Source organism: Macrobrachium rosenbergii, chromosome 11 (genome assembly GCF_040412425.1).
Source record: "Macrobrachium rosenbergii isolate ZJJX-2024 chromosome 11, ASM4041242v1, whole genome shotgun sequence".
NCBI lineage: Eukaryota > Metazoa > Arthropoda > Malacostraca > Decapoda > Palaemonidae > Macrobrachium > Macrobrachium rosenbergii.
The window spans coordinates 50,609,549-50,625,400 of record NC_089751.1 but is presented as its reverse complement, the minus strand read 5'-3'; the positions used below and the strand labels follow the sequence as shown (position 1 = coordinate 50,625,400).

Here is a 15,852-nt window from a genome sequence, read left to right as displayed (position 1 = left end):
TGCACCGTTTGTTTCCCATAGTTACCCTCCCCTCCCCCCCAACTTCAACCGGTTCTCCATCTCCCACCCCCTCCCCTCACCACAACAACCAAACTCATTCTGTGAACAGATCTAATAACGCCCAAGTACAGTGGAAGATTAAACATAAATAAATAAATAAATAACGCCTTGGTACACAATCTTTCTCCCACATTCCTCACCCAGATTAGTCTCACCCTTCCTCTTTGCTCTCTTCCCCCACTGACCTTACACCTCCATGAAACTGTTGGATTATTTGCCTTTGAGGTCATCTTCATATCGGGTAAATTACGTTTGAGGTCATCTGAAAGTTGGATACCCGTCATTGGAGGTCATTTTGATGTTGGGCAACTTCAGAGTGAAGTACTGTCCCGATTGAGGGCATTTAGAAATTTGCCACCTTGTGTCTTACGTAATTTTGACTCCATAGGGCAGGTAGTGTCGTCAGTGCACCTCTCACGGTGTACTGTAGGCATTACTCAAGGTTGTTTGTAGCTGCAGCCGCTTTCATTCCTTTTATTGTACCTTCCTTTATATTCTCTTACATCTTACTTTCCTCAGCCCTCTTCTAACAATTGTTGCAACATTATTTTCAGCGTCGAGTGACGTCATAGGTCCCAGCGCTTAGCCTTTGGCCTAAATTCTGTATTCCAATTCCTTCTTAACTTCTTGTTGCTGGTATTGCGAATTGTACTACAAGTGGTAGTTCATCTGTGGGTAGACGTTATGCTTGAAAATTATTATTTTCATGTGGTTCTTCGTTTCGTATATTAGTCAGTGTTTCATAAAGTCCATTACTAATTGTCTAAGTCAGTGATTATAGACATCCCTCTACTTGCGAACAAGATACGTTCCGGACGGGCGTTCGTATGTTGAATTTTGTGAGTTGGTTACTGTACTCTTAACGCCTATTTAAGTACAGTATGATATAAAGTCAGTACAATACTGTGTATATGTTACAGTATGAGAATGTGTGCCTGTGTGGTATTTTATTCTAATCCTTCAGGCCAGCCCTATGAGAGCTGAAAGTCAGCTCAGTGGTCTGGTTAAACATCTTTAATACTACTACTACTGTGCGTTTGTTCATCCTAATGTATTTGATAGATTAGGCACGAAGAACAAAATCTGAACTTACGGGTGGCAAGGGCGAGCGCTCTGAACACAATTTTAATTTGCACTCCCGTTTGTTTGCATCTCTGAATGTTCGTAAGTTGAACGTTCGTAAGTAGGGTGGTGTCTGTATTATTATTACTTCTTTCATGCCCACTTGACTAAGTTTTCCATGCTATGGGTAATGGATCTGTATTGCAGGACGGTGCTGTATTTTTTTCCATTGGCAACAGACAATGCCTTTGTCTAAGTAATCAATAAAATCAATACTTCATGTGTAAAGGAATGGTTTTTCTTTGGAAATGTCAGAGGAGACCCATGCTCATGAACGTGTGCATGGTGTATTGATTACAAAAAAAATACGTGAATTACCTTGACGGGTAAATCCAGTTTGTTCATTTTACTGGGTAATAACTGATGATTTTACTAGGATTCTGCTCAATACTTAAATGGCTGTTCATCTTCTACACCTTATCTGTAATCGTTATTGCCTTAAGATAAGTATTTCTTACACACATGATGAAATTTTGAAAAAATATCCAGTCTGCAGGAAGACTTTTGGTATGTGATATTGAATTATTCCTTGTCAGTATTAATGTATTAATCACTTGGATTTTAACGGGGAATATTTTGATAATGCTCAGTCTCTTCATTCATTCATCATACTGCACCCTGGAGAAGTGTATATTAAGTACGCGAAAGCTTTGGGCACTTATGCCTTTTATCATTTCCTTGTGGCTCTTGCAATGTTTATTATATATATATATATATATATATATATATATATATATATATATATATATATATATATATATATATATATATATATATATATATTATATATATATATATATATATATATAATTATATATATAATATATATATTTATATATTATATATATAATATATATATATATATATATATATATATATATATATATATATATATATATATATATATATATATATATATATATGCGAGTTTGTGTCTGTTGGAAAGACACACAGACACGCTTTTAGCCTAAAAACATATTAAGACTTCTGCTGAAAACGTCAGGTCTTCCTCTCTGCCCCCTCACATATTTGTCGCGGGCGACTGGCAATAAATTTTGGGGGGTCAGCTTTTGTCCCCGAAAACCTCCTGAATTTTGACCCATCATCTTTTCGCCCTTGTCCCAACACTCTTTCACCTCGCCAGCAATTTGTCTCTTTGCGTTTTTTCTGTTGCGTCTGTCGCCTGGTCTGTCCACAAAATGGACTTTGTTCTCTGCCGAGGGAAAAATGAAGGTACGCTGTAATTGATAGTGCCATTCCCACGTACCAGACTGACTGACTCTCTCTCTCTCTCTCTCTCTCTCTCTCTCTCTCTCTCTCTCTCTCTCTCTCTCTCTCTCTCTCTGTGCCAGCTATTTGGTAAGTAAGGTTTCTCTTCTCTCTCTCTCTCTCTCTCTCTCTCTCTCTCTCTCTCTCTCTCTCTCTCTCTCTGTGCCAGCTGTTTGGTTAGTAAAGCTGGCTCTCTCTCTCTCTCTCTCTCTCTCTCTCTCTCTCTCTCTCTCTCTCTCTCTCTCTCTCTCTCTCTCTGCCAGTTATTTGGTTAGTAAGTGTCTCTCTCTCTCTCTCTCTCTCTCTCTCTCTCTCTCTCTCTCTCTCTCTCTCTCTCTCTCTCTCTCTCTGCCAGTTATTTGGTTAGTAAGTCTCTCTCTCTCTCTCTCTCTCTCTCTCTCTCTCTCTCTCTCTCTCTCTCTCTCTCTCTCTCTCTCTCAGAACATAGAGTGTAGCTTGACGGGACAGTGTTTGTCAGATTTTTTTCGGCTTTTGCTGAAGGGCCTCTTACCCGTGGTATCGAGAAATCCAACCAACCTCATATGGCAGTATTCCTACAGTATACATTGTATCATTTTATTTCATCCTCGTCTTATCCTGCTATCCCCGGTCCTAAACTAGACTCCTCAACCGTTATTTTCTGAGTTAAACCAGACGCCTAAACCATTGTTCTTCTTGAGTTATCGTCTCCATTGTTATCGTAATCCAATTAGCATTTTTGTTATTTTTTCTTTATTTAAAACACGCACACACTCACGCCTTGTTTACACTGCGATAGGGAAACCCGCCTTTTTTTTTTTAATGATGATAATAATAGCCTCCCTATACTCTCACCTTACGATTCCTTAATGACCCTGTCTAGCGGATATCCTACGCACAGTAGAGTAGCCCCGAAAGATGTTATGAAGGCAAGCCTCCTCCTCCTCCTCCTCCTCCTCCTCCTCCTCCTCCTCCTCCTCCTCCTCCTCCTCCTCCTCCTCCTCCTCCTCCTCCTCCTCAGACGAAGGCGACCTCAGCGACGCTACGGATGTGACTGCTACGTGTGTAAGGCGAAAGTCACATTGGATGTGTATATAGAGTAGCCATGTTTGGAATCACAAGGAGTCAACGATAATGTGTATTGAAGAAGTGTTTTTCTTTCTTTTTTTATTTATTTATTCACGTCCTCCAGCGAGTGACGTCACACCTGGTTTATAGTCAGGAGTTCACCCCTTATCGACAACAGACAGCTTTTTATTCTTTTTTTTTTTTTTTGGGGCGGCGCGAGTGGGCCACAAACTTATTTTCAAGGCGTATCCAAGTTCCCTCATTTGTGCTTGCTGCAAGAAAGTGTTATCACAGAGTCGTGGATGCCAATAAAAAAAATGCATATACTTTATTAATAACGTCACTGGCCCGTTAACTGTCAGGCTTTAAATTATCTCGTGTGATAATGACAGAATTAACAAAATTCTTACTTTAATGACAGAATTAACAAAATTCTAACTCTAAAGTCAGTTTGGGTTTATTGACAAATTGCACGTCGTCTAAACGTGACAATATTTCGAAGGATTTTAAAGTGGCCCTGTGAACTCTTAAACCTTTTTTTTTATACATGTATATTTTGACCGAAATTCGACAGGGAATGATTCAGTACCTACATTAGCAGTCGAGGCTTGTAAGGAAATAACCGTCCATCATCTCTTGAGCACCGTTATGGAACGCTGTGTTCTTCGTTTTAATATCTGGAATACGGTCTGGAAATATTCCGCGAGTTCTATGGCTGTTGTAGTCTTCGTTTTACTTAGTGCTTAAATATCTATCGCTGGAAAAGTGAAATTACGTAGCGTTCAGTTTCTGCAGCTTGTAAAATATATATATATACAGTATATATATATATATATATATATATATATATATATATATATATATATATATATATATATATATATATATATATATATATATATATATATATATATATATATATATATATATATATATATATATATATATATATATATATATATATACGTGAAATGGGTATGTCATCAGATGTCGGGCAGTTTTGTTAATTCATATTTGGCCATAGTGGACGTACATTTATCGTTGGAATATAAACAGTGGTTTTTTCCATTGTCTGGACAAATTCATTTTCCGTGTTTAAGTTTCAGGAACAATTACTGTATTGGTTGCTTCCAGATAAGACGGTTTTAACGAACTGCAAAACTGCGCAAGAAATATTAAGTAAGAGAACCAACCTGACGGGTTTTAAATTACTTTCGCATTGCGTTCCTGCTCTTGTTTATTTATCAGACTCGGCCGAGTAGTCCCGTCAAAAATTGTGCACTAACAGCAACGTCCTGACACACACACACACACACACACACACACACACACACACACACACTTTGGTAACAGCAAAACCCCCGAATGACCTTTTTATTTTCCTTGACGTTGTTACTTCTGTCAGCTGAACACATGCTGCCGTCAGAATATACATCTGATGTAACTTTTGCCTACCGAATTGTGGTCATGAGAGACGAACTGAAATGACCTGTCGTTCAAGCAAAGTGGCACTCGGTGGCACTCAAGAGTGCCGTGTCATGGGACACTCACCGTTGGAGTGAGAAAATAAGAAACGATTCCCTTTCTCATCATAAGAACCTTAGGTAAGAAAGTGTTTAGACTCTCGCGAGACGCTTCCCGAGGCCACTTTGTTTCCGAAATTCAAGTGTCCTGCATTCCACGACACTCGTTCACAGCTCATGACCAAGCGGTAGATTATTAATTATATGAAATGTGTCCATTTTTCATATGATCATGGGTTTGTTTTATACTTTTATACGAGCAAAAATCAAAAGTAAGAGCGTATACCAAGATTCTTCAGCTCACACCAAAACAAATGTAAGCCCAGGTCATATGATGAATTACGTACTTCTTTTTTGTTTTATCTGAGTTAGGATCGTATTGGAATGAATGTTTACTGTTATGTAATTGTTTCTTAATGTATGGAGTAGTCTGGTATGTTGTCAGTCAGTTACTCTTTCTGCACTTTTTGTTTCTTTTTTTTTTTTTTTTTTTTGCTTTTACTTGTTCCTCACTTTTTTTTCTACTTGCTTACCGTTAAGGCCTTGATAAAAGCTTTCTTGATGATGTGTACGATTTGAGAATTGAGAAATCTTGAAAAGAGAATGTCAAAGAACTGGAATGCGAAAGGAAGGTGAGCTTTGAAAATCAGTCATTCACTTGTGGTGTTGATTAACTCGAATGATTTTTGTTCCGATTTCATTCCGACCAGATTATAAGTTGGATCAACGACACATGAGATTTTTAGCTTGCTTGCGTTCCTAAAGCTTCCCTCTTCTTTCCTGTTCTTTTCTTTGGAATTCTGAACACTTCATGTCGCTCGCTTGCTGTTTCTTTTCTGCTTTCGAAAAGAGAAACTTTAAAAGATCTTATCTGAACAGCTTTCTGAATGGTAACTTTATTGTCTGAAATCTTTCGCATCTCATGTTTTCACCTTCTCACGTTTTTTACGCCCTTCAGTTTGACTTCATCTCATTCTTTCAGTTCTTGATTTGTATCAGCGTCCCTTCTTCACTCTTTCTCGTTTCGAAAACAAGGACTCTTTCTATTTATTCTCCCGATATTGTTAGCCCTTATTTGCCAGCAATTCCTGTGTGAATTTTCTATGTTAGTTCCCGTTTCTTAATCTCTCCACTTTCATAACTCCATATTCTTTTATTCTTCTTATTTGTTTCCCCCCTCCCTTTCGTATTTTATCGTCTTCATCTCATATCTTCTATTTTGCCTCGGATTTCTCATCTCTTTATATTTCTCAATTCCATTTTCACTCTCCATTGCGCACTTATGCACAAAATAGTTCTTTTACGTGATATTGATTCTTTTACAATAAATTTTTTATCTATTATTTTTTCCTGTTATTTGTTTTACTTTTTTTTATGTTCAAGTATGCCTTTTCTTTACTTTTTGCTAATGTGTCACTCTGTGTTAGGAACCCATTTCTTTCTTTCATTCTTCTTCCATTTAATAGTGGAGAATGTGATTCAAAGCTGTCAAGAGTTATGGAGACAATAACAAACCCCACCACAATTCAGATGACATTCAGTTTCATAAGAAACAACAAATCATTTGAAGATATCAGCAAGAAAATTAAGTTGGTTTTTCAGACAAATTAACTTGGTTTTTCAAACAAATTAACTTGGTTTTTCAAACAAATTTACTTGGTTTTTCTTTTCAAATAAATTTACTTGGTTTTTTAAAAAAATAACCTTGGTTTTTTCAAACAAATTTATTTGGTTTTCAAAACAAATTAAATTGGTTTTTCAAAATAAATTAACTTGGTTTTTCAAACAAATTTACTTAGTTTTTCAAACAAATCCACTTAGTTTTTCAAGCAAATTTACTTGGTTTTTTAAAACAAATTTACTTAGCTTTTCAACAAATCCACTTGTTTTTTTTATACAAATTAACTTGGTTTTTCAGACAAATTTACTTGATTTTTAAAAGAATATACTTGTTTTTCAAACAGATTAACTTGGTTTTTCTGACAAATTTACTTGGTTTTTAAAAAAAATGTACTTGTTTTTCACATAAATTCCCTTGGTTTTTCAAACAAATTAACCTGGTTTTTCAAACAAATTAACTTGGGTTTTCAGAAAAATTAGCCTGGTTTTTTAAACAAATTTACTGATTTTTCAGATAAATTAACTGGTTTTCCAAACAAATTAACGTGGCTTTTCAAACAAATTAACTTAGTTTTTCAAACAGATCTACTAGGTTTTTCAAGACAAATTTAATTGGTTTTTCAGTATCCAAAGATAAGCAGGTTCACCTTTAATGAATAATGAATGGGGATGATCAGTGAGGCTATACGTTACCTGTTGCCTCGGCTCTCGCTTTGGCTTTTTTCATTATTCATTTTGTTTTCTCCTTCCCCTCCCCCACCCCCGTATCCTGTTCATGTGAAAACAGTGGGTTCAAGATGCGACAGGGGACATTTTGTGCATAAATGCAAAAGGTGCCATTTTTTAATCTTTTGTTTTAATTTGCGTGTAATTCCTTTCTCTAAGTCTTTCATGGGGGAGAGTTTCCTTCATCATCAGTTTTCTTCTACTTTCTCGCTTTCAAGTCATCCGCTTTTCAGTTCGATTCAGAACATTATTTAATCAGTAAAAATTCAAGACGTCATTCACGAAAAAAAAAATCCCTGTAACGAGAGAGAGAGAGGGAGAGAGAGAGAGAGAGAGAGAGAGAGAGAGAGAGAGAGAGAGATTGAAGGACGCATCACCAAATAACTCCACTCCTGAATTCATTGACGCTTTGCTCTGCAACACTGGAGAGCCTCTATTTTTGCATCTTCCAAAACATGCATGTTGGATATATTTACTTATTATAGCTCGTTGTATTACAACTTTGGTTTGCCGTTGTCTCCTTTCATTGAGAGAGAGAGTGAGAGAAGAGAGAAAGAGAGAGAGAGAGTCGTTTACTTCTTAACACTCCTTCTTTAGAAGCTTCTTCTGGTACCCACAGCGGAGGCAATAATCGCTCTCCTCTGCTTTGTATTGCAATACATGTCTCTTCCACGTTGGAAATATACTTATGATTACATCATCATCATCATCGTCGTGAATCTTTGTATGAATATTAATTAGATGTCTTTGTTTATCATGCCATCTTCATCAGGTGTTGCTATGATTATGAATATTTTCGTGATTATCTGTTAGATTTACTTTAGTTCACCATCATCATTGTCATCATTCTGCTATCACTATGATTATTGTAATTGTAATGAATTAGATAAGATCCTTTTGATTCCCTCTGTAAATTGTATCACCATTTGATTGCTTTAAGTGATTTTTTTAAGTGTCTGAATACGTCTCCTTCTTTGTCAGAATTGTTTTTTTTTTTTTCGTTTCATCTTGATATTTATAAGTTCCTAATTTTATCGGCTTAATTCTTTTCTTATTGAACTCCCACATACTTTCGTGTTAGGTGTCTGGCTAATATTCATTACTCGTTTCCAAAATATCAAGCTCCGTAAGACGAAGTCTTCAATTTACAAATAGACAAATGTGGCAATAAATACTTGTCATATGATATTTTTCGGACCACTTTCCTTGCCATTATTTATACTTTTTTTCAGGATTCTTATCAATAGAACAAAAAACAGTTTTGGAAAAGCTTTAAGTGAGCTAATGACAATGTCTCTGCAACAATCATAGACTGTAATTATTAGTATTACGTTATTAAAATAGTTCATAGAATTTTTATACACACACACACACACATTTCTCCAGGGGGTCAGACTTCCGAATTCATCCCAGATTGTGGAGTTGAATAAGCGCTACAACAAATTTCTTACGCTGATATGTTGCAAAGATTTGCAGAGAAATGGGCACATGAATAGAAGATTAATGACGTGCAGTACTGTGCAACAATATTTATAGCCGTGGTTTCCAAATTTAAGTTTCATCTGAAGTGGAAAAACCCCATTTTTTGTTGTAATTTAGGTCTACAAAGAAGAGACTGTGCACTTGGATATGCTTCACCTTGAGAGCTTTGCTTTTCATTTATCTTTCTCATATTTCTGCCTCCATCTTTCATCTGAATTTGCCACTTTGTTTCGACAAGAGTTTTTCCAGTGTTTCCTAAGACCTTAACTGAACAAGGGTCAGACTTGACGCTTTCAGTTCCTCCTCTGTCAGTTGGGCACGAGGGAGGAAACCCCATTTTCCTGTGCGTAGACTGTGTAAGTAGGTGTGGTGACGAGGTGCTGCCTTGCGGAAGCTAAAAAGATGTGACGTTTCTTCCTTCTAGATGGCTGGACGACAGACGACCTCGTGTTCCTATGGCGCAAAGGAGACCCAGTCCAGGTGACTCAGAACCTTCACCTGCCGAGATTCACTCTCGAAAAGTTCTTCACAGATTATTGCAACAGCAAGACGAATACAGGTGAGGGGGGCGACGGTTATTTCAGCATTCATTCCGCGCACTGCAGAAGAATCGTCATATTGTGTAGAAAAGCTTGAAAAATCTGAGGTGCTCAGAATCAAGATGAATAACATACTGTGAGGGGGGAAAATGTCTTCCACGAACCTGAAAATTTACTTTTATTTGTTGGCTATGGCTGTAGAACTTTATTTTGTATTTTGTAAGGTTCAGGAGCGCTTGGTACTTTATGTATACTTTATAAGGCAGGGGCTTTAAACCTGCATTCAAACCTCTTCTTTTACCTGGTAATTCTGGTAGAATGTGGTCACCACGAGGCCAATTTGGTTTCTGCTACCCTAGAATCTTTTTTGTCAGAATCGATTTATGTACATTTTAACTGCAACGCAATTATTTCAAGCATATGAAAGTTCTCTCTGAAAGACATGAAATAAATTTCAAGCTTAAAAGATGAATTAGGTCAAAGATTAGCCTAATTTATAAATTTAGTAAATTAAGTCAACGTTGTGATTTCACTGATGGATTTTTTTAAATTAATCAGGGAAATCAGTAGTTTCCGAAACCAATAGAAAAAGAGCAGAAGAATCGTTTAAGAAAATTTCATTTAATTCGTGTTTATTTGGGTGCATGCAAGGAATTTAGGGACATGGCCCACCCGCTGGGTCCCAGAGGTCATTCAACGTCAAATGTGACAAATGGTGAGATGACATACTATAAGAACAGGGACGCTTTAAAAACTTAAATTCCACTCAGTTGTCAACAGTTACGCGTATTTGTTTCAGTTATGAACATTTGTTTAAAATCAGAATGATATATATATATATATATATATATTATATATATATATATATATATATATATATATATATATATATATATATATATATATATATATATATATATATATATATATATATATATATATGTATATATATTTTTATGGGCCTTTTATCTTCATATATATATATACATACGTGTGTGTTAAGAAACAGGATGATTGGAAACGATTATGAGATCCGGCTATTTTCTATCTGTCGTTCTTGAGTGGTCTTCATTTATATGAGAGTCGACACAATTTTCTGTCTGGAGGAGCTAGGCGTCTAATCACACGAGACTAAATAATAAGAGAATAATTTCGTGTGATTCACCCATATGTGTTGTTATAAGCATTCACCGTTCTTTGCAGCCATGACTGAAACCCCCTGTTCCTTTGCATTCATCCATATGGTTTATATAACTATTCACCGTTCTTTGCCTCCTTGACTAAAACCCCCCGTTCCTTTCTAGGTGCATATTCTTGCCTGAAAGTCGACCTGCTGTTCAAGCGGGAGTTCTCCTACTACCTGCTGACCATCTACATCCCCTGCTGCATGTTGGTCATCGTGTCCTGGGTGTCCTTCTGGCTGGATCAGAACGCCGTGCCGGCCAGGGTGTCCTTGGGAGTCACCACCCTTCTGACGATGGCCACTCAGACGTCCGGCATCAACCAGTCTCTGCCACCTGTTTCGTACACGAAGGTGAGGACGAACTGGCGCCTTGTTTATATATCTCGATTTGTCATGGGATGCAGGCCTCACTCACTTTCCCCCACAGGGAGTGGTGCACTGTAGGCATTCCCACAGGGTTTCTGCAGCGTCCCTTCGGACCCTAGCTGATGCACCCACTGTTTTAACTTTTACTTCACCTCCGTTCCCGCTTCCTTTTCTCCTTCAGTCTTGCTGGCCAGCCTTTTTATGACTGTGATAGTTGCAGTTAAGTATGTAATATGTATAACTGTGATCATTAATCGTATATTATTTGTATGTATTACTATGATTTATTGGTAATTGTGTCATGACTTCTGTTGCACGTGCTGCAAACATTCGAAGGTAGTGGCTTGTTATATAAAGTAAACTCAAGGATGGAGGGCACGAGATGGTACAATGCACCTCTCGTACATTGTTGATGTTGTTGTTCATCATTGACTCCATTTTCACTTTTTTGTGTAACTTATACCATGAAATTCTGATAAAAAACATTTATGAAATATATTTTCTAGGCGTAATATAACAGCTGTAGTTGATCACATATTTTTGTTACATGCAGTAGTTTCCTGAGTCTTTGTCTGCTGAATTGAAGCACCTTCACCCCTTGCATTTTTAATTGTCCATTTTATGAAGAAATTCTAAATTCCTACCTTCCAACTGACACCTCACGCGGTGCACTGTAGGCATCACGTATGGTTCTTTGCAGGGTTCCTTCGGCCACTAGCTGCGACCTCCCTCATTCCTTTTACTGTACCTCCATTCATATTCTCTTTCTTCCATCTCGCTTCCCACCATCTGCTAACAATTGTTTCATAGTGCAACTGTGAGGTTTCCTCCTATTACACCTTTCAAACCTCTTTTACTCTCAGTTTTATATATTTACTCTCTATTAATTATTAATTTGTTAATTTGTTTTTTCTACTGTAACAAGTGACCTCTTCGTCTTTCAAATGAACACCAGATTTTTGGAAGTTTGAATTTCAAGTCAGTGGGCCTTTGGTGTGCTTGTTCCATATGAGTAGGGTTCATCTCCTGGAAAATAATAATATAATAATAATAATAGTACTTTGTGGAATAAAATGGCTGCATTTTGGGAATTGATTTTATACTGAGTTTTCTCCATTTTCTAATAATTCGCTTTTCCTGCACACCAATATTAGTCAATAATTGTTCAATGTTCATATTTCGATGGATGAAACAGCGGTTGTTACAGCAGAAATTCTTTATTTTAAAGTATTACTGTACAGCAGGTTACTGAAACCTGGTATGTAAATCCGTAGATTCTCTTTGATGGTATTTTCGATGGCATTTCTCCATTTTTCTTTTTCTTGTAGATTCTCTTGATGGTATTTTCGATGGTATTTCTTCTTTTTTCTTTTTCTTTTTTTCCCTTTCGATGCTTAATGACCATCAGAGGTCTCAGCGCTTGGCCTTTGGCCTAAATTTTACATGCCATTCCGTTAGGGTTCCGATCTGTAGGGTTCATCTTCTGAACAACAATTCCATTCAGTTCCAACTGACGCCCACGATACCTTGCAGGCCATTGACGTCTGGACGGGCGTGTGCCTGACCTTCGTCTTCGGCGCCCTGCTGGAGTTCGCCTTGGTCAACTACGCCTCCAGATCGGACATTCATCGGGAGCAGATGAAGAAGCAGCGGAGGCAGTGGGAGTTCGAGCACCAGGCAGCCTTGGAGGCGGATCACCTGGAGGCGGATGGAGCCGCTACGTTCGCCATGGTAAGGAGGAAACCCCACCCTCCCCCCAACCCCTCTCCTTCCTCCCTCCCATTCCACCTTTCCTTCCCCCCCCCCTTCCCCTCCCCCCCCCTCCCCTTCCTCCCCCTTTACCCTACCCTTCTTCAGCCTCGTGTCCTTGTAGCCCAATGTTTGAGTGAGTCTCTCGTTCGTTCTTTTTCTCCAGAATCTTTTCGAAATATGCTGTAGTTTTCTTGGGGTCCAGTTTTCTCACTTCTGAAGGATGTGGAGATGAAATTACGTATGTATATATATATATATATATATATATATATATATATATATATATATATATATATATATATATATATATATATATAAATATATATATATATATATATATATATATATATATGTATATATATATATATATATGTATATATATATATGCAGTATACATATATGTAGAGAGAAAGAGAGTGAGAACAGACATACAACTCTGCAATAGACCCTCCCTCAGTATTTCACAGAGGCGTTAAATTTCCTATTAGAAGAAAGCTTTTAGGAGATACTGACCTCCCTTTATAATTGCTGTATTCATTATGAAGCCTTGAATATGTTGTCATAAGGAAAGAGTAAGGACCTTCGAGTTATCACTCGTTAAGCAATTTGATCTTGCCTCGAACAACTTGAGACTGTTTTCGTGCTTGACCGAACAAATGAGACTTAAAGTCTAATTCGACTTAGAATTTCATACTGAACATTATTTCTTGTATAAGTGAGACTCGCCCTTTCCTATTCAACCGAACGGATGAGACTTTGGTTCTAATTCTTCTTAGAGTCTCAGACTAAATACTGTCTAATTCTACTTAGAATCTCATACTGAATACTGTCTAATTCTACTTAGATCCTCATACTGAATACTGCCTAATTCTACTTAGAATCTCATACTGAATACTGCCAAATTCTACTTAGAATCTCATACTGAATACTGTCTAATTCTACTTAGAATCTCATGCTGAATACTGTTTAATTCTGCTTAGAATCTCATACTAAATACTGTCTAATTCTACTTAGAATCTCATACTGAATACTGCCAAATTCTGCTTAGAATATCATACTGAATACTGTCTAATTCTACTTAGAATCTCATACAGAATATTATTTCTTCTAAGTGAGACTCACCCTTTCCTATCCCCCCCCCTCAAATATTTGGTTAAGTAATAAGGTTGGTAAGAATATAATACTTTGAATATTAGATGTTTTAGTATAAAAATAACTTTTAGAAGCCAGTAAAGAGAGTGTTTTGTATGTTTAAGCTAAGTCAAGTTTGCTTCTGTCACAACAAAAATATCATTCCCCTAGTGAGTTGAGTATATTCAAAGGTTAAAAGTTTTTTCTATGTAACTTCAGTTTCAATTGAAGATCAGACGTCTAAGAACACGCACCAGATTTGTGCGCATGGGCAAGAGTATCTTTTGAAGACTTGTTATTGTGCACACTGTTTCCATATGCACTTTTATTGAGGCTTTCTGTGCGTTGACGGAATTAATGTGCTGCTTTGCTTGCTTGCAAAGCATTTCTTTAAAGAAATTTTAGGATTACATCTAACCTCAGACTTGAAATGTGAAGACAGTGCATCCGTGCCAAATAGATTAGACCCTCTGTGACAAGTTCCCAAACAAATATTCTTCGATCCCCAAAAAAAAAAAAAAAGATTATGGAATTTAAAATTTCAAGACGTCATATGAAGCAACATGTGACATATCTGTAAATATTGAAGATTTGTCACTGTGAACAAAGATCTTTTACTTTGCCAAAATTATTTGAAATGTATTTTCTATTCCCGGTGAAATAACACTGGATAGGTTGCCTATAAATCGTTCAGGTCACTTTGCCCTTTGCACTTAAAAATTAGTTTGCGGATCGTTCTGACACTGTCTTTAATTTGAAATGTTTTCTAAAAACTGTACGTGTTAAACGGTTCTCTAGATTTTTTTTCTTAAATCAGTATATGCCTCATCTTGACAAGAGCTGTATCGTGACGTAAATCAACAACTGTGAGGAATATTTTTGTTGAGAAAGAAGTTCACATTGTACTTGTGTTTTTTTTTAAAGTGCAGATCAGATTAAATTTGATGTTCTTTTAAACGTATCTTCCTTTTATGCTGTTTTGATGTTCTTTCATCTTGACCTTGGGAGTATACATGAGTCGTGTCTGCACTGTTGCTACGCTTTATTCTTTTCTTTCCTTCGTGCCTTAAATCATCCCTTTTCTTGTTTCGCACGAGAGTCAAATTTGCATGATGTCCAGCTTCTGTGTGTGGCTAAGAATGGCTTCTTTTCCGATTACTAAAGAAACAAAAAAAAAGAATGTTCGTTAGTGATTAAAATCTCGTGTCCTAAAACTTCCGTTCGTGTAAACAGCTGGGGTTCGCCAGGGTTGGTATCCCACCCAACTGGTTCTCCTTCATTTCGAAGAGCCCGGGTCTCACTTCTGGAAAGTGCGGGCAGACCTTTCGTCTGGAAAGGACAAAATTGTTATTTGCTATCCATTAACACGAACCCTTATCATTTTTTTCTATATTAAAAGTTTATAATTATGTCAAATCATATCATGTGGAATCTTCTGATCTCCAAATATCGAAGCGTGGAGCCAGTTCATTCCTGCGCTCTGTTGAAGTCTCCTGAATTTCTGGTGTATCATATATATTGATGTCACCTTTTCATGTAATCTCTCTCTCTCTCTCTCTCTCTCTCTCTCTCTCTCTCTCTCTCTCTCTCTCTCTCTCTCTCTCTCAATCTTCAGGCTGGTTTCCCTATGGAGCCCTCTTAGGTTTATTTAGTTTGTTGACTCTGTCCGTAAGGGTTTTCAGCCGAAGTTTTAAAGAGAGAAAGAAGAAATTTACCCCCATGTTCCTTTCTTAGTGGACACCAAATTGCTACCCAATTCATTCAGTAAATGTCCGGTATTAAAAGAGAAAAAATCGACATATTTTAGTTTAAGGGGAAAAAATGAGAGCGTCCTTAAATTTCGATTTTAAATGTCTTACCCACTTGTACCCCTGCCAGGCTCAAGTGAATTCATTTCAATTAATTTTCCAGTAGAAAAAAAAAATAGCTGTTTACACGAAAAAAAAAAATCCTTGTTACTTGAACGAGTGAGTGTTCCTTGTCCCTCCTTTTTATTTGCTTTATTTTTGCCATACACTTACATTCACTACTT

General features: G+C 37.0%; 1 protein-coding gene across 13 annotated transcripts in view; it reads left to right on the top strand.

Annotated features, from left to right (window-relative positions):
- The window catches only part of GluClalpha (glycine receptor alpha 1), an 88,589-nt gene that overhangs the window by 68,791 nt on the left and 3,946 nt on the right, over positions 1 to 15,852 (top strand). For all 13 annotated transcript variants that reach the window (XM_067111978.1, XM_067111972.1, XM_067111977.1 and 10 more), the window contains 3 exons: positions 9,274 to 9,408; positions 10,693 to 10,922; positions 12,471 to 12,668. In XM_067111978.1, the coding sequence (XP_066968079.1) occupies positions 9,274 to 9,408; positions 10,693 to 10,922; positions 12,471 to 12,668 (563 nt within the window). The remainder of the gene's footprint in view (positions 1 to 9,273; positions 9,409 to 10,692; positions 10,923 to 12,470; positions 12,669 to 15,852) is intronic.